This window comes from Anser cygnoides, chromosome 14 (assembly GCF_040182565.1).
Source record: "Anser cygnoides isolate HZ-2024a breed goose chromosome 14, Taihu_goose_T2T_genome, whole genome shotgun sequence".
NCBI lineage: Eukaryota > Metazoa > Chordata > Aves > Anseriformes > Anatidae > Anser > Anser cygnoides.
In genome coordinates this window covers 12,042,206-12,059,810 of record NC_089886.1, presented here as the reverse complement: position 1 = coordinate 12,059,810, position 17,605 = coordinate 12,042,206, and the positions used below count along the sequence as shown (strand labels likewise).

At 57.0% G+C, this 17,605-nt stretch overlaps 3 protein-coding genes across 3 annotated transcripts; 1 reads left to right on the top strand and 2 right to left on the bottom strand.

Annotated features, from left to right (window-relative positions):
- Positions 1 to 20: 20 nt before the first annotated feature.
- IK (IK cytokine) lies at positions 21 to 8,614 on the bottom strand. The gene is made up of 20 exons (XM_066977106.1): positions 8,519 to 8,614; positions 8,265 to 8,331; positions 7,957 to 8,049; positions 7,398 to 7,457; positions 6,686 to 6,853; positions 6,487 to 6,601; positions 6,208 to 6,278; positions 6,052 to 6,098; positions 5,653 to 5,816; positions 5,425 to 5,533; positions 4,918 to 4,957; positions 4,274 to 4,487; positions 3,961 to 3,979; positions 3,321 to 3,398; positions 2,930 to 3,011; positions 2,419 to 2,476; positions 1,920 to 2,008; positions 1,490 to 1,598; positions 661 to 695; positions 21 to 257 (listed from the first exon to the last, which is right to left on the bottom strand). The coding sequence occupies exons 1-20, from the start codon at positions 8,532 to 8,534 to the stop codon at positions 230 to 232; spliced, it is 1,662 nt and encodes a 553-aa protein (XP_066833207.1). The 5' UTR covers positions 8,535 to 8,614; the 3' UTR covers positions 21 to 229.
- A 46-nt stretch (positions 8,615 to 8,660) lies between these two features.
- NDUFA2 (NADH:ubiquinone oxidoreductase subunit A2) lies at positions 8,661 to 9,938 on the top strand. The gene is made up of 3 exons (XM_066977110.1): positions 8,661 to 8,820; positions 8,920 to 9,026; positions 9,744 to 9,938. The coding sequence occupies exons 1-3, from the start codon at positions 8,714 to 8,716 to the stop codon at positions 9,833 to 9,835; spliced, it is 306 nt and encodes a 101-aa protein (XP_066833211.1). The 5' UTR covers positions 8,661 to 8,713; the 3' UTR covers positions 9,836 to 9,938.
- On the bottom strand, positions 9,861 to 17,445 carry TMCO6 (transmembrane and coiled-coil domains 6). Its single transcript, XM_048051512.2, has 12 exons — positions 17,293 to 17,445; positions 16,811 to 16,917; positions 16,485 to 16,594; positions 16,188 to 16,371; positions 14,641 to 14,745; positions 13,993 to 14,078; positions 13,329 to 13,445; positions 12,488 to 12,599; positions 12,224 to 12,398; positions 11,680 to 11,774; positions 10,948 to 11,115; positions 9,861 to 10,465 (listed from the first exon to the last, which is right to left on the bottom strand). The coding sequence occupies exons 1-12, from the start codon at positions 17,378 to 17,380 to the stop codon at positions 10,301 to 10,303; spliced, it is 1,512 nt and encodes a 503-aa protein (XP_047907469.2). The 5' UTR covers positions 17,381 to 17,445; the 3' UTR covers positions 9,861 to 10,300.
- Positions 17,446 to 17,605: the final 160 nt, after the last annotated feature.

The following is a 17,605-nucleotide window of genomic DNA, read 5'->3' as shown; positions in this document are numbered from 1 at the left end:
CCGCAGAGTCGGAGCCCCGGGACGCTGACCGCGGGTTTATTGACAGCGGCTGCAGGCCCCGCGCTGCGCCACGCACGGCCCCGCAGCGGAAGGGGCTGAACTACGACGGGGTGGAGGTAACGGCGAGGGCCAGCCCGGGCAGCGGCGCCCCGCGGGCTCTGGGACGCGGCATCCGGCAGGCTGGGGCTCCAGGAGGCGAAGGACGAGGCGCAGGCACGCAGCTGGGGCATCAGTACTTGGGCCTTTTCACCTCAACCCTGGGAAGAGACAGGCAGGCGCGGGGCTGGGCTGGGATGCAGGGCAGGCAGCTCAACCCCACCCAGGGCTCAGCACCGAGGTCCGGTTCCACCCCGAGGGCGCCCAGCGGGATGGCACAGGACTGCCTGGTGATGAAGAGCCCAAAGCAAGTCCTCACCTCCCGAGGTCTGCTCAGCACCCACCCGTGGCTCAGGGGAGAGGTGCCCTGCAAGCCCTGCTGAGCTGAGCAGTGCAGGAGCACACTGCGGGGGCTGAACGTTCTCCCTTATCTGTCCAGCCCCACCGCCAAGAGCTTGGCGGAGACACCCCTGCACCCTGCAGCCCCAGGGAGAGGTGGCAGAAGACAGCCAGGCCCCAGCACGGCCCTGCTGCCAAGCCAACAGCAGAGGTAACTTTACTTACCCATCGGCCTCCAGCTTCTTCCTCTTCTCGATGATCTGCAGAGAAAACACAAGTTCCTGTTACCCTTCAGGTAAGCTGGCTGCCTGTAACTGCTCCTTGTCTCCACAAGGGCAAAGCAATCACAGGGACAAAGCCTCTCAGCCTGCAACAGAAAGGTTGGAGGGTGCAAGATACACCCAGTGAGAGCTCTAGCTAGAGCTGACGTGAGGTAAAGTTGTCCACAAACTGCCTGAAGTCTAGAGAGGCTTGGCCTGTTCTCCCCCTTTGCTACATTTTGGCCATGAAGGATGAGCATCTGTTCTCACCTTTCCCTAGCCCATCCCACACTACTGGGAGTGCTCATGGCCTGCTCGCCCTATCATGACAATCTCCTCCTGAGGCTCCCAGCTCTGCTTCTTAGAAAACAGTGAGCCACAAGACATGCTTTGTCCCCTCCAAGTCCATTTGGATGACTCAGGGCTGCCGAGTTTGGAAACATCCATCTGCTGCACAGTCCTGAGCAAAGAGCCCAGGGATTGGGACTGCCCCCAGGGTAACAACTGCAAACTGAGAACACGCAGCTCCAGACAGCTCTCTGGTCCTGAAGCTTCAAGTTTTGGTAGATATAAGTAGACAGGTTGCTACTCTGGCAAGGAGCAGACCCAGCCTTTTGAGAAGGTCAGACCTGCTGCACATGCACAACAGCAGTGCCTGGCTGCAAAGGCATGGAGTGGGCCAAAGAGAGGTGCCTAGGACAGCAAGTGCAGGGCTACGTGGAAGCTCTCCTAACCCAGGGATGTGCTGGCAGTTCACAGCCTGAACAAGCAACACCCCAGCACCAGACACTCACTGCACTGATCTTCTTCCACTGCCGGTCCAGCTCTGCCTTGTCATTTGTCTCCTTGAAACGACGGGTTTTACGTCCCTCAGACATCTTGATCCCGTACTGGAAGGCTGCCCTGGAGAAGGAATGAGACAGCTCAGTGCTTGGTGTGGATCTGTGCCCTGGTGGTGGAATGGAAACGTCTGTTCCAGCCACAAGCCTGTACTCGACAGAGCTGGCTTGCCACGCTGGAAACAGTGGCTGGACAGGCATCCTCACAAGCAATACTAAAAGCAAAGAAGCCACCATGCCCCAGATCCACAGCTCCTCGTCCCGTCCACTCACAAGTGGTTGCTCTTCTTGATTTAAGCCCCCCCCCGAACCCGAGTTTGGCAGCCACTGCCATCCCCACCCAGAATCCTTCCTCAGCTGGATCTAGCCCTTCACAAGTGCTCACTTGGGCAGAGCCTCCTTGTTGTTCATGTATTCACTGTACTCCTCCTGGGTATCGAAGTCCCAGCGGCCCAGAGGCCCTTTCTTGTTACCCTGCAGGAAAACAAAACAAAACACAGAACACTCAGAACAACTCCTTAGTTGACGCCGACCACGACTTCTCACACACCTCATACGCCCACGGAAGATCTCAAACTCCCATCAGCCCCAGTTCAACGCACTTGTGCACCCAGTCTGGACTTGGCTCTGAGATCCCCCTCCCTGGGAAGCCCCGAACAGGACACTCTGTGGAAAATTAAGTTGAGACAGAGTAGCATACACCACCACGATGTCTTGGTCATGTCTGCCCCCTGGGACAGCAGCTTGGCAAGCCCCAAACCACATCCAACACCCAGCTCCAAGGCATTCAGCCCCACTGCACAAGCCTGCAAGAAGTGGGATCGTCTAGGCCTGCAGTGATACCTATTTCACTGGCTGACCCTAAAAAGCTCATAGCAGCATACCTGATCCATTTTGCTGTAGTCCACCTCTTCATCGCTGTCCACAGCCATGTCATCCATTCTGTATAAGAGCAAAGCAAGGAAAGTGTTCAGAGTGCACCTTTGGGACACTGCCCAGGACCTTGATGCCTGAACCACTGGTAAGTTCCTCCAACTGCAAGCCCCAGAGGTGAGCTGAAATGCTGAATGACTGCTTTGTGGCCAGAGCTCAATGACCACATGAATTACAGGGAACCCAGTGGGCTCAGCCACCTCTGCTTTCCCCTGGCACTGAGGGGCATCAGATTCCAGGGAGCCATTTATAGCGGAGATCCGGTAAGAAAAGGCCAGGTCTACCAGACCCAAGGACTCCAGGAACATTTTACCAAGAAGTTGCACAGCCTCGCAACGCTCCCCAGATAAGAAAAGGAAGGATCCTCCTTCCAGCAAGGATCAGTGAGGCTGATGAGCAGACAGAACAGTGGCCCCTTGGTGCACCCTGCTCCCAACCCACAGCTTCTTGCTGCTTCCTTACGTAGCAGGGTAGCACTCGGCATAGCTGTTCGACATGCCAAAGAAGTCTCCCAGCTGTTTCTTGTCTTCCGGCTTCTTCAATGTGACAACAGTAAAGGAAAGCAACACCACGTAGCCTTACAGCTAAGGGCTGAGCACAGCCAGGCAAAAAGCGATCTCCCCCATACACCCAAGCTGGCACCCGTCCCAGCACGACTGAACCAGAGGCTGCAGATCTTGTATTTGGTGTACAATGAGCAACAACGTTCGAGTGCCATTTCTCTGCTACAGGAGAAAGAGCCCTCCCACAGAGTAAGGAAGAATAGTCCCACAGCCACACTCAGGCAAGGCTGGCCTGCAGAGGAAGCCCAGCACTGCAGTCAGACAGGATGGCACAGCCAGTAAAGGATATGGCTCTGTTCCTTCCCAGCCAGCAGCTCCAGCAAACTTCTCATTGATGGACTTGATGAGCTCCTTGGCCGAGCCAGGTCCTGGGACAGAGAGAGCAGCAGACAGAGTTTTGGAGGAGGAACAGCTCACCTTAATACATCTGGGGCTGGACAGAGCCCTCTTCTGCATGCAGCCACTCAGGGCAGTCAGGGGCAGCCTGCTGCAGGGTACAGGGAACGGACAGTGCTGGGACGGGGTAGCAGGCTGGAGACAGGCTGCACATGAGGTAGGAGAGGAGGAAGCAGGAGAGCCCCTAGGAGCAGCAAACTCCAGTCTGAGCACAGGCAGGGGCAGTTTGTGCAAGGCTGATCCTAGGAGAGCCTGAATCCTCCTCAGCTTACAGCCAGCGTAAGGTCATTGGAGCAGGTCTGCTACTAGGGAAGAACCTGCACACACACTCAACCAGGGCTGGCCTGCAGCAGGCTGTAGGCACAAGACTTCACCCCCATACCCATCCCTCACAGCAGGCAATTCCCTCTGTTGGAGCAGTCTCTGGGAGAATCGAGCTCAAGAAGACCAGCGAGGCAAGCAGCTGTTCAGCAGCCCCATACGGCCTCACCGAAATGTCCAGTCTCATTCAAGCGTCCACGCCACTTGACTCACCTTTGTCAATATCCGTGGGCTGCAAAGAAGAGGGAGAGATACCATGTCACCTGGGAGGGCTGAAATCAGGCAAGTGACAGAGCTATGCGACTTGCAGCTTCGCTTTAAGACTGTTTGGGGCAAACATATGCGCACAGAGCTGAAGCATAAAAGCTACCAGCTTGTGACAGTCTTGCCTTACTTGCTGAAGGAGAGGACAAGCACCCAGCCACCCACCAGCCCCTGGCTGGAGAGAGCTAAACATGAGCTGAGCGTAGGCACATCTGGGAACATAACCACACCAACCCCAAAGCTGCACCCACCACGCACTCACCTCATCATCAGCCTTGGGCTTCTCAAAGTAGCTGTGTCTCTTCTTTTCCTCCTCACGATCACGCTCCCGGTCCCTGTCCCGGTCCCGATCCCTATCCCGGTCCCTGTCACGCTCCCGATCCCTGTCACGCTCTCTCTCACGATATCTCTCCCGTTCCTTATCCCGTGGCATCTTTGCAGTGGAGGGCACATAATCCCCAATGTCTTCAAAGATACTAGAAGTGGAAAAGAGCCCGCATTTACGGGTTGTGCAAGAGAAGCCAACACTGCCTCCCTTTGAAACGAAGCCTAATAAAGGAGCATGTGTCACCAACACGGCCACAGAGCTAAGGATGCCCTCTAGTACTGGCTTCTACATCTGTCAGATGTATCACTGTATTTCTGCTCTCTTCTGCTGCCTGGACTTCCTTCTTATTGATCAGGACAACAGAGAACCTTTGCCTGTCTCAAGTCTGAAATAAAAACCAGATCTCGCCTCCAGCCTTGGCCACCTTTTCCTAAAAATAGCTCAAACAGCAGGTCCAAAGAGACAGCCTGCTCCAGAGGCACTAAGCCTAGCCCTCTCCGAACCCAGTCAGCCAAAAACACATTCCTTAGGACAGACAGCTTTGACCCCACAGCCTGTGGGAGCAGCGGGGCACTTACTTCATATCAGCTTCAGGGGGTTTCTTCTCATCCAGCTTCCCTGCAAGGACACAACAGCAGTAAGATGCACAGCACTCCACACCCAGCCTGCACTCAGTCCCAGTCCCCAGTCCACCTTCCAAGCCCAAACAGCAGCAGGCCCGAAGGATGTCCTCCCAGCTTCCTCTTAGGTCACCGCATTGTCTCATTCCCTCAGCAAGCCACCAAGTCCCACCCCGACAGAGAACATTCCCCCAGGGAACGGGTCCTTAACCAGGAAGAACAGAGCAGCAAGAGCCACCCCTGCAGCTGTAGTTTCTCAGCATCCAGCCTGCTGTGATCCCGCCTGTCACAGCCTGCCTTCAGGATGCAGTGCTTGGGGAACCACAGGAGATCACTGTCCTCCAAGTCCCCTGCCTCAGGGTGTAGGGAATGCAGCAAATCAAAATGCATCTCATTCTCTTGGGACAGGCTTCAAGCAGGCTTCAAGCTTCTGAGCCTCTCCACTTAGCTCCCTTCAGCACCCACCTTTGTCTTTCTTCTTGAGCTTCTTGTTACGGGTCCCTTGCCTGAGATAGGAGAGGATCTGTGTTAGCTTGCTGATGACAATGTCATTTGTTGTTAGCGTAGTTTGCGCCTGAAAGAGAAATGCCCAAGGAATTGGCTGACTCTCTAAAGAGGGAACCCCTCCTGGCAAGACTTGCACTGGCTGATCCAAACCAGCGCTGTCAGGGAACCTGGAGGCTGTCAGGGTACCTCCATGGTGGGGCAGTCAGCCTTGCTCCGGATCAGCGTGGTTGGGATATCAGTGTCAGCATACTCATCGTCCAGATCTACCACGTAGGCCATCCGCCCTGGCAGGAACAGCTCATTCCGCTCGTAGGCTTTGTTCTTGAACAGAATGCGGTAGATGTTGCGACCTGGAGGGGGAGGAAATGCAAGGGGGAGATGCTCTTAAGAGAGCAATGGACAAGACCATAGAGAAACACACACAGGTGTTCAGAAACATCAGAATCACCTCCTAAGAGATGCACTCCAGACCTCAAATTCAGAATTGCTACACTCCAGATGCCCCCCTTCAACGAGTTCAGTATTTCTCCCACATTCATGACACAACACAAATAATGTGGGGAACAACCATATGCACAGTCTTACCTAAACGTGTCTTAAACTCAATTTTGTTCTCAGGATCTTCGTCTTTTCTGAAAGGAACAAAAAAAGAAACAAAAGTAAGCTAAGTGTATGCCTCCTCTGCATACTCCTGTCTGCGAGGCGGCTGCACTCAGGAGTGCAAAATCCTCAGCTACTCACTTAGTTTCTTTCTGGGGCTTCTCCATCATTTCCTCCTCTTCCTTCTCTTTGCTGGCAATCTCAGCCCGCACCTGGCCACAAAGTAAATTCACACATTACAAACCAATCTATGCCACTGCTGCCCAACAAAACCAGCAATGCCTCTCCCATCAGCTCCCCAGACTTATATCAATCTTTCCCTGAAAGGAAAATGCATTCCAGGAACACACTGACAACACTGAATCATTTCTAAGTTGAGACTAGCACCCTCTCCCCGCCACCCAGCAGCATGGTGCTCACCTTCTGCAACAGCGCAAAGTCCAGACCCTTCACCAAGTGAGTGTGTTCCATGTCACCACCCAAGAACTTGGACTCCTGGATCAACTGTCTCCTCTTCTCTGCAGCAGATTTATCGCTGTACAACGAGAATTGAGACTGTTATGAGATGACCACTCTGGAGCAGACTGGCAAGAGAAGGATGTGCCACAAGCTCACATACGCCTCTGCAGTGGGCCCCACAGCCCTGTAGTTGGCAGTTGTGCTGATCAGCTCGGTTTCCTCATAGTCCTTGTTCACACCATCTCTTCTCTCCTTGGCTCGGTCCCTGTACTTCTCAGCCAGCTCTCTTTCGCGTTCTATCTCCTGCTGGCGCAGCTTTGCGTAATAGCTGGGGTTAGGGAAACAGCTCGTGGTTAGAGTGACATGTTCACGTTTGATGTGCTGCTCAGACAACAGCCACTAAAGCCCAACGCATGCCTGTTCCACTCCCTACCCCTTCCCCAAAAACAAACTAAAGCACTGCGGGACACAACATGCCTCAAGAACACCAGACAAGAAGAAGCTGTTGTACCAAGCCTTAACAATGAGCTCAGCCTTCCCTTCCAAAAGGAAAACGCCTTAGATCCTAAAGGACCCAGTCGCTAGTGCGGATGTCCTAGCACTCTTCTGCCCTGCTAGACACCAAAGGAGCCTCTCCCACTTCTTCTGGAGGTAAAGCTTCAACCCCACCCTGCCACTACCACTCCACTTCTGTTCCACAAGCTGTGACAGTCATTCAGTCCGAGCTCATCTCACACTGCTTGGCTCCAAAGCCCCAGAATAATCCAGGCCGCTAAGGGTCCTCTTTGATAGCCCAAAAGCTCAACAGCTGCTTCCATGAGAAGGATATAACACTAAAAGACAGGTTCTGACGCATCACTTTCAACATTTACCTTTTCTTCTTCCTTCTGCGAGCAGCTGGATCTTCATCTTCATTGTACTCCCGGGGCATCCTGGAACAGAGTGAGAAACCACACATACAATCTGCACTGCTGGACAAACACAGGCAGCTTGTCAGAGCAGTTACTCAGACATAGCCGGACACCATGATACCCAAAGATGGGAACAGTACAGTCCAATTTCTCCCTAATTCCACTCTTCCAGTAGATAGAGGAGGGCAAAGCATAGGTTTGCACAGAAGAACCTAATCTGCTTCTTAAAACCTGCATGAAGCATCCTAACAACCATGCAAGATTCACTCTGTTATTTACAACAGTCCCGACCCGCTTGTTTCTCCAGTTAACCCCAATAACATATGTGTACAGCCTACATGGATCCCAGCGCAAACCAAGGCTGAGGTCCACTCTTCAGGCCCTATCTACATGCTTATTAGCATAAGCCTTTAAGTTCTCCCCCTGCTCTCTACAGCGGAGTGTATCAGAAGGGAGCAGAACCCCAGAGGGAAGAAGGCCGTGCTTTGCCCCGCGGTTCTGTGAAATACACTCTACTCACTCATGGTGGCGAGATTTGGATGGTGGCGCCGACGTTGGCGCAGCCCGCGGGGTCATGAGAAGCTTCCGAAAGTCTTCATTGGTCAGCTTGGACCTGCAAGGAACAGCGAGAACAACAACTGCCCCCCTCCCAGCGAGCTGCAGCGGCCCGAGCGCTTCTGAGGAGCCGCGGCGCCAGGTTCAGGGCCCCGCGGGGCGCTCCCGGCCTCCGGCTGCGAGAGGCGGCCTCAGAGCCCCGGCATCCGCAGCCCCGGGATCCCCGATCCGCCCCCCCCCAGCCCACGGCCGCCAGCCCCGCGCAGCGCTCACTGGTGGAAGGAGTGCGAGTCGTCCACGTCGTGCCCATCGGGGGCCAGCGGGTTGGAGAACGGCTCACCTGCGGGGCGACAGGGAGGGCGGCGCTCACACACCCCGCAGCGCCGGCAGGCCCCGCGCCGCCGCCGCCACCTCCGCAGCACGGGCCCGGCTCGGGCGGGCACCGAAACGGCACCGGGCGGGCACGGCGCTGTCACGGCGCTGTCACGGCGCTCCCCCCCACCCCGCCGCCGCCCCCCGGCCCTCACCGTCCCGCTCCGGCATCTCGGCTCCGCTCCGCTCCCCTCAGCAGCTGCGCAGGAAGTGCCGCAAGCTTCCGCTCGCCCCCCGGCCCGCCCTCCTCCTCCCCGCGCACCGATTGGCCAGCTCCTGCGGGGCGCGCGCGGCGATTGGCCAGCCCCGCAGCCGCATAGTCCCGCCCCGCGGCAGGCAGGGCGCACAAGATGGCGGCGGCGGCGGCCGTGAGGGGGCTCGGGGGCGGCCTGGGCCGCGGCCTGCGGGAGCTCCGCGTCCACCTGTGCCAGAGCTCGGCCGGCAGCCGCGGCGTCAGGTGAGAGCGGGGCCCGGGCCGTGCCGCCTGGCCGGGGTGGGTGCCGGGGGCGACATCGGGGGCCTTGCCTTCCTCACGGCCCCCCCGTCCCGTCCGCAGGGAGTTCATCGAGCAGCACTACGTGGCCCTGAAGCAGGCCAACCCCGGCTTCCCCATCCTGATCCGCGAGTGCTCCGGCGTGCGGCCCCGCCTGTGGGCCCGCTACGGTGAGTGAGGGCCCGCCGCGTGCCCGGGGCGGCGGCACCTCGGCGTGGGGGTGCTGCGGGGGGACCCCAGGAGGCGGTACAAAACGCTCCTGCTTTTTCTTCCTGCTCTGCGTTCTCAGTGAAACCCCGCGGAGGGAGCGGAAAAGGCCCTCTAAAAAGGCTTTTTTGCCTGAAGCCACCTGTGTCAGACAAGGTTACAAACGTCCCTTCAGATATGCCATGCTAAACACGAGTTCCTCAGTGCTAGCACAAAGGCCAGTGTAGCCTGCAAGCGTTAGCGTGTGCCTCTTCCCTCTGACTTGCAGGAACGTACGGCCCCAGGCAGGGACTGCTGCAGCAGCAGGGATGGTTTTTTTTCAGCACTGTTTTACTGAGGTGTTAGCGAGGAACTTGATGTGACTGGGCTAAATGCCACCAGGTTGATAGCTGTGGGATAGCATAGTGGCCTTTGCTCAGCAGCACCCCGTCAACAAAAAAAAGTAAGCAAACATGGTAGGGTGTGTTGGTTTCTGCAAGGGAGTGGCTGAACAACGGGATCAAGGAAGGTGGAAACAATAACTTGGGCACAGGGGGGCAACTGGAGAGTGCTGAATGCTGAGGGATGGTGATGTCAGCTGTGACACTGGCTAAGGCCCTGGGGAAACACAAAGCAGGGCTTTAGCTCACCCAAGACAACAAGAATGAGGCTCCTGCTCTCACCCTCTCTCTTTTCTGCAGAGTTTGGCAAGGAGAAAAGCGTGTCACTGGATAACCTTTCTGTGGATGAAGTGGCCAAGGCCTTGGAGAACATTGTGAAAGGCAAGGTGTGAAGATGGACATCAAATGTGCACATGCTGAACACTTTACCGATGATCTTTATTGTAAAATGTGTCCTTAACTTATCAATCATATAAACATACATGCTTACCCAGAGCTTCGTGTGTTGGATTTAAAACTGCGGCACCAAAAGGAGATGCTAAAGGAAGCCGCAAATCCAGCAGGGTTTGTATTCCTCTCCACAGCAACAAGAGCTCTTCTGCACTGGTTGCAGCTCAGCTCAGCTTTGCCCCTGCACCAGGAAGGCGTGGGGCAGCCTGGTGGTGGCTCCAAGGTGACACGGACATCAGGGAGGGGAGCGGGGAACAGCCCACCCAGCACCAGCATTTCCATGCAGCCAGCACTGCTGCTCACGGTTGGTGTGACTGCCTGACCGGCCCTGGGGCAGTGGCGCAGGAAAGCAGGGCAGCGAGTGAATAGTTTGTTCCTCCTCGGGCCAGGAGGGCAGGCTGTGTAATCTAGGAGAAGGCGGACGATGCAGCTGGTGAGGAACTGAAGACAGAGGCTCCCGGTGGCTGTGGGGCCATGTCCAGCAGTGCTTGCACCCGCTCCTGGAGTTCTGGGGTGCTCTGGTGCTGCTTGAGGGTCTGGTGCCCTCCTTGCCTGACAAAGTCAACAGCAGCCTGTGCAAGGAGAGAGGAGCAAGAAGGGGGTTGGCTGCCTGCTACATGAGGGCTGAGACACCCCAGTAGCCACTGCAGCTGACACCTTCTGTCCCGAGCCTCGATCTCCCCTTGTACAGTGCAGGGATCAGGGCCGAAGGAATTCACCAGAGCCCTGCCAGACACGAGTCCAGAACAGGTAAATCCAGCCATGTTGGTCCCTGGTCTGAGTGCGTGGAACTTGAAGAAAGCACAACTGAAGCAAAACAGTCCCCCCGTAATAATCAGTGACTTTTAAAGGGTGCAAAAAACCTGCCCAGAAAACAGAGTCAACAAAAAGGAACACCTCCCCCGGAGACGTGAGGACTTCCAACTCTGTCACACAAGCGTTCCCCACCCCACCTCGGTGCACGTCTGAGTACTGAAGGAGTATGGGCCAAGAGGGGGAATGAGGGAGAACAGTTTTGTTCAAGTAACGCTCACCGTTTGAACCCCCGGCCTACCTGCGGGCAGTGCAGGAAGAGGAGGTGCAGCAGCTCCAGGCACTGCCCCGCCACCTCGGGGTCGGGGAGCGCCAGGGGGCCCAGCAGCAGGGGAAGGGCAGCCTGCTGGTGCAGCTGCTGGCAGTAGGCGGGCCCCTTCTCTGCGACGTTGCACAGCACTGTCAGGCCCTGCGCAGAGAAGCTGTGAGTGAGCAAGCCAGGAACACTCTGCTGATGGACGGCCATCCCGACAGCCTTTGGAGGGCTGCAAAGAACTCCCCGTTCCCTCCCCAGAGGTCCTGCTAGGTGCTTCCCCAGCTCCATGCCCCCGCCAAGGGGCATCCCCACCCCCTGGGGCACAGCTCATCTGCATGCCCTGGAGATCTCAGCAGGATCTCTGCCAAGCAGTCACAATCACACCCCCCTTGACAGAGCACCCCGAGAGCCCTCCACCTTTACGGTCTTCCGAAAGAAGGTGGCAGCAGCCTCCCTGGGCTCCCCCCAGGTGCTGGCAGGCCCGGGCCTAGGTTAGTATCTGCCCTGGGTGCCTGGGAGTAGCATCAGGCAGGGGATCCCTCCTTCGACAAGACAGAGGTAGTGCCTTCAGGGGATGCGGGTGGGGATGTTACCACCACACCAGACTTTCTGCCAAGCTGTTATTACCATCCCAAGCCTGAGTACTGCACACACAGGACTCACGTTCCTCAAAGTCTAGAGCTTTCCCCAGCTCAGGGGCACGAAGCTAGGTCTTACCAATACGCTCGCTGCCTGGGAACATGGCAGGAGCTGCAGCAGGGCTGGGAGCAAGTCCAGAGAGAGCAGAGCAGAGCAGAAGAAGGGCTCGTCCGCTGGAACGGGCAGAGAATGAGTGCGTTAATAAAACTGCCTCAGTGCAGGAGGGACGGACAGTGCACGCTAACCGCTCTGGGCAAGCACAAGGCGCACTCAGCCCACAGCAGACCAGCTCAGACACACAAGGTGTCAGTGGACAGACAGCTCCCACCCACCCACTCTATCTTACTAAACTCAAAACCTATCCTGCGAACTGAATCAAAGAGGCAACATACATAAAGGGAAGAACCTGGCTGATTTAGGAGTGTTTCTGCTGTTTCCCTAAAAGCATTGCCATCTGTATAAACCGAGACACCACCTGGCAGTCCTTCGTGCTCTGACTGTGCCACTGCACGGTGCAGCTCTGCTGGGAGGTTCCCCATGTAGTGAGCTTGAAGCCAGCAGTCAAAGTAGGTCCTGGCAGCAGCAGCTCTGGCTCTGCTCACAGCCACGCAGGGACACTCACCCGTGAGGTTGTTCAGCAGCCAGAGGCACTCCGGTATGATGAAGGGGTGCTTCTGGAGGTAGCACTGCATGACTACGAACAGGGCCACAAGCAAGCGCTCGTCCCGGATCTGGGCTTCGCATCCTGTCTCCTCTGCAAGCAGGTTGCCGAGACACCGCAGCACCGGGCAGGTGAGCTTTGAGAGTGAGAAAGACGATGCCTTTGGGCTGGATCACATCCCCAAAGCAACGCAGAGAAAGAACAGTATTCTTGCCCACGTCTTACCAGCTCCAGGCCCTCAGAAATGCTTTGGGAGATTTCAGAAGCAATGTCGCACAAGAGCGAGGTGAGGGCAGGTATGGCCCCCAGTGCTATCAGCGTCGCGTTGGCTGTATGGCTGCAAAGGGAAGGGACACCACGGTTGCTCTTCGCACCCAGCTAGGGACCTGCTGCAGCCTCCACGAACCACCTGGGCCTGGAAATCCTGAGTACTATCCTGAAACCACAGTCAGGTTTATTTCACTTTTAAATAGCAGCTTGTTTCTGAGCAGATACTTAAGAGAAAGTTTAAAAGCCCATGGAAAACAGATCCACTGGAATTAGCCACGTAGGCCAGGAAACAACAGCCCTGGTTCTTCTCCAAGTACCCACACTGTGCTTCCTCTCTGCTGGGACTGCTGCAAGAGATGACACCACCAGAACACCCACGCCAAGGCAGGTAGAGATTTTTGGCAGCAGCCAGCCTGGACAAGTGACACTGAACCAAACCCAGAAGCTCGAAGATTCAGGGAGTTCACCTTGGGAAGTGCAGGACACAAATCCAAACGTGGGAGGCGATCAAGGGGCTTTTAGAGCACCAAGAACAGCCTCAGTTTTGTCACCTGTTATCACCCTGTAAACAAACTCATCAATCCCGCAAACATGCTGTGCTAAAATCTGAGACCAGGAATGCCCAGGAGGGGAAAGAAATTGCTTTCCAAATGGAAAGGGGTGAGGGGAGGCAATGCAGGACCCAGACCCACAACCACGGGCTCCACACAGGCTTGTGCTCCAGCTGGCAGAGCCTTTATGCTTCTGGGTTTGTCTGCCCCCAGGGAACTCAAAATGAGGATAAAAGAACATTTACCTACAAACGATGTAGTGGAGACACCATGCAAATTCCACAGCAGCTCCTGTCCCAGATTTGAGGCCAGAGCAAACCAGTCGAAGCATGTGCTGGGGGAGAACAGAGTCCAGAACCAAGCTGGGGTCAGAACAGCAGAGTTAATGGAGGCACTGACCAGAGCACAGGCAGGACAGACAACCGATGGGGACAGATCGTCCCCAGCTGCCAGGCAGCTCCAAATACACTGCTGGAAGAGGCTCTTTGGTAAGGGCTACAGACTCAGGCACCACCACAGCACAATGCAAGGCACGTGCAAGCTGTCCCTGTGAGTGGCAGGACCTGGGGGCACTCAGAACACCTTGGCTGGGGGCACATTTTTGGCACTGAGGGCTGTCAAACTGATCTTTTTCTTAGCAGGAAGAATGCGGCCAGAATTTCCCCGTTGGCCTACCCTGCTCAACACTGTCCTTTACTGAAATACCAAAGCCATCTGCTCAGATTAGGCTGAAGGAAAAGAGTCAAGCCCTGCACCCTGATCTGCAGAAAAGCCTGCATAGTTCTTGCAGGATTCTGCTCTGAATTATTAGTATCTCTGGGATGGGAAATGCATCATCGTCCCCGGCACGCAAATACCACGCAGGGCCCCAGGGCCCATCCCGACGCAGGGTACAAGGCTCGGACTCACGGTATGATCTCTGTGGGAGCTTCCTTGGCTTGGAGGAGCTGTGACAAGACGTAACCCAGACCTTCCAGCACAGCCTCATGCGGGGACTGCAATCAAACAGAACAAAGCTGATCCCACACAACAGAGGCAAGGGGTCCCAGGGCATCACCTGCATGCTAGTGAAAGGGCAATACCTTCACGTAACACTGAGCCAAGCCAAAGCTGAGCTGTCCCCCCCGGCCCCATACTCAGGGGTTGCAGTTGTGGGGACTCAGAAGCCCAACCACGGCAGCGCTGCTGCTCTGCACATTTAGATCTGCAGCTGACAGCACTGCTCACTGTGTTGGTCTCCTAAACCTGCCGCACCCAAACTGTGCAGAGGGAAAAAGTCTGCAGTTCACTGTGTTTGAGGCTTTACCTGCAAGCCAGTTATCAACATGAGACATGCAGCTTGAAAAGGGCACAAGGTGGTAACCTGAGCCCCTAAAAAGCAGTGCAAGGAGCCTATGAGATGCCCTCACTTGCTGCAACATGACAGTCCTGTACAGAAGGATCTCTACCCAGCTGGAATGGTAACTCAGTCCTGTCAGCTAGTGCCTGAAGGGTACAAGAAAAGGTCCTTTTAGGGGGCAGGGCATGGGAAGAGTGTGACTGAGCTACTTTACCCACCTGGACGCAGGATGCCAGCACTGGAATAATGCCCTGAGGCAGAAGCTGCTTTCTCACAGCTTCACTTTCCACTACCAGGTTGCCCAGCGTGTACAAACACAGCTCCTGAAACACAACCAAGAGACCGGGTCACCCCCTCCACATTCCCCAGCAGGACCCTGGCCTGCCTGGGCACCCAGAGCAGCCAGCAAGCCCTCTGGGTCCCTGCACCCCAGGTCACCCTTCACCTGAGCAGGGCAGAGGCTGTCTCCAGAGGGACAAACACGGGTGGATATTGCTGGACCCTTCCAGATCCCCCTGTTCCCTGCTAGCTTCAATCTATCCTTGTTCTCTTAATCATGTTGGGACTAGCAGAACATCACTTCAATTCTGAAAGTTTTTCCAGGCTTTTAATTGTTGCTATTATATTTCCCTGAAACCCCTCTAATTCCACAGTATTCTCTTGGAGACTGCCTGTGTATTGCAAATATGATCATCCTCTTAAAGCTGCTCCCTGTTTTATCCCTGAGCTCTGATCCTGTCTTGTCTAAGCTCTGCAGCCCAGGTATGGCTCCTTCCCTAACCTGACCACTCATCATGAGTCCTGGCTGAGGACCTCAGCCTTCTGCGCCACCACCTAGGGCTCCGCAGGGACCTCCCCCTGTCACTCCACTGCCTGTCCAGCCACAGCATCTGCAGGCACCCAGCTGGCAAATCACTCAGCCACCCCAAAGCCACTCCAAGTGTTCACTCCTTCACCTGGATCAAACTCTACAGTTTGGAACTGCAGGCATTCTGCTCTTCCTTAAACAACCTGCATTTTTGCTTTACCTACCACACTCGCACCAAGGTACCTCCTGCACAGGCCCAGCCTGCATCAGGAGCCCAGACCACGCATCTGGTGATGGAGTCCAAAAGCCACAGCCTGCAGTTCCTGCTCCCACAAACACAGCTTGGAACTGAAGAGGGCAGATGCTCACGGGGCTACGTGGGGGAATTTGTTGCAAACAAGGCATGACTCTGTGATCTGGGCTGTGTCCGGAGCACTGGGGATGAAACGGGTATGCAGAGTATGAAATGGGGTTATTCCCCTGTGCTTGGTGCTGAGGAGGCTACACCTGGGTGTGCCCAAGTCAGGTGAGGTGATGTCTGCAAGGCTGCCAGGACAGCTGGGTTGGGGCAGAGGGTTACAAAAAAGTCTGGGGGTGCTGGGCTGAATTTGCCTGGCCTAGGGGAGGCTTGGCAACATTCACAAGCAGTCTGCAGCTACATGGAAGGAGATGGAATCAAACTCCTTTTGGTTTTGGGACAGGGCACAGCCAAGGGTGTCTCCACACTTGGGGGTTTTCAAGACTAGGCCAGCCACAGCCGCCGTGGGCTAGCTCTGGGGACAGTGCTGCTCCCCAGGGAAGGTTGGATTAGGGAATTCCGGAGGGCCCTTCAAACCAGCGCTTCCATATGAACCATATCAGGCTAAAGCCTGGCCAAAACGGGTCCTACTGCCACCCAACCGCTACCAGAGGATTACTGGGAGCCAGAGCCCTGGCAAACCCAAGCACGGACATTACCACGAACTCAACACTGTGTCCCGAGAGGTATGTCAGGAGATAGGAGGTCACTGGCATGCACGCCTCAGCCACAGCAGCGTCACTGGAGTGGGAGAGCTCATGCAGACAGCGGGCTGCCTCCATCTGCACGTCAGCCAGACTGCCGGTGAACAGCCCGATGAGCGTCCGGACACTGCCATCCAGCCTGGGGGGACACAAAGGGTGCTGTTACCTGCTGCCTCCCGCCCTCAGACACACACCTGCTCATCCACAGGACAAGTGGGACAAACGGCCTTGTAGTGCCGGGCCTGGGCTGACCTGACAAACTTCTGCTGAGTCTCCTTGTCCTGCAGAGCCCGACGGAGGCGTCTCAGCAATGTTTTCCTGTCCTCTGAACCCCTCTGCACACCTCTGAGCAGCTCGGAGACCTGTCCGAAAATTAAGAGCCGTGTGAATTTCAAGCAGTGCCGGTGTTAGGACTTCATGCCATTAACCCTAGAGGCAAAGAAACCCAGGCAGCGTTGCAGTTGCTCACAAAGAGCCTCGGTGGTTCCACCACCCTGTCTAAAGGACCACCAGCACGTCTAAAGGCGAGGGGAGACCCCTGGGCCCCCGCATCACCACGGCGAGCGTCACGCTCTCACCTCGTCCTCCGGGAGAGGCTGCAGCAGGACCTCGGCTCCATCCTGCTCGTCCTCCCGCAGGAGCCGCTTGCTGACCAGCTGCTCCTGCCGCCGGGCCTTCCTCAGGGCTGCCATGGAAGCAGTCCCCGTCAGGGGGGTCCCCCGACAGGGGACCGAGACGGGGGGACCGAGACGGGGGACTGACTGCAACACCGAACAGCCTAATTCCTCCTAACCCCGGGAAGCCGCCGGTCCCTTCCCACAGAGCTGGTGGGGACGCAGGAGGCAGGGGCTGGATTTAAACCTCGCGGGGCTGCGGGTGCCGCACACCGACGGGGCTCACAGCGCCCGTCTGCGCCCTGCCGGGACGGAGGGAGCGTGCGGGGGGGACAAAACTGCTCTCCCGCCGCGGAGACACCCCGCCAAGCCCAAAGCGCAGCGGGCGGCTGGGGAAGGGCGGCCCCGCGGTCGGGAAGCCGAACCCGGCCCGGCCCGGCCCCCACCTGCCTCCCGCTCCCGCCGCCGGACCCGCAGCTCCTCCGCGGCCCCCCCGGGCCCGGGCCCGGCCCCGCGCCGCCGCCGGCCCCACATGGCGGCGGGGAGGAAGCCGGGGCCGAGGAGGAGGAGGAGGAGGAGGAGGAGGAGGCCGGGGCGGGGCGCGGCGCCGCGTGACCGGAGCCCGGAGCCCCCCCGCGGCCGCCCCCGGTCGAAGCCGCGATCGCGGCGGCCCCGGCCCGGTGCGGGTCCCGCCGGGGCGGTGGGGCTGCGGGAGCCGCGGGCGGGCTCGGGGTGGCCGCGGGCGGCCCGAGGAGGGCC

Excerpts from the sequence above, each read along its gene's own strand:
- TMCO6 (XM_048051512.2), bottom strand. The coding sequence starts at position 17,380 with ATGTGGGGCCGGCGGCGGCGCGGGGCCGGGCCCGGGCCCGGGGGGGCC. Across the intron at positions 16,372-16,484 it reads ACTCAGCAGAAGTTTGTCAG|GCTGGATGGCAGTGTCCGGA; the intron begins GTCAGCCCAGGC and ends GTGTCCCCCCAG. Across the intron at positions 14,079-14,640 it reads TGCTGGCATCCTGCGTCCAG|TCCCCGCATGAGGCTGTGCT; the intron begins GTGGGTAAAGTA and ends GTTTGATTGCAG.
- IK (XM_066977106.1), bottom strand. Across the intron at positions 5,534-5,652 it reads CTGACTGCCCCACCATGGAG|GCGCAAACTACGCTAACAAC; the intron begins GTACCCTGACAG and ends TTTCTCTTTCAG. Across the intron at positions 696-1,489 it reads AGTGGAAGAAGATCAGTGCA|ATCATCGAGAAGAGGAAGAA; the intron begins GTGAGTGTCTGG and ends TTTTCTCTGCAG.
- NDUFA2 (XM_066977110.1), top strand. The coding sequence starts at position 8,714 with ATGGCGGCGGCGGCGGCCGTGAGGGGGCTCGGGGGCGGCCTGGGCCGC. Across the intron at positions 8,821-8,919 it reads GCCGGCAGCCGCGGCGTCAG|GGAGTTCATCGAGCAGCACT; the intron begins GTGAGAGCGGGG and ends TCCCGTCCGCAG. Across the intron at positions 9,027-9,743 it reads CCGCCTGTGGGCCCGCTACG|AGTTTGGCAAGGAGAAAAGC; the intron begins GTGAGTGAGGGC and ends TCTTTTCTGCAG.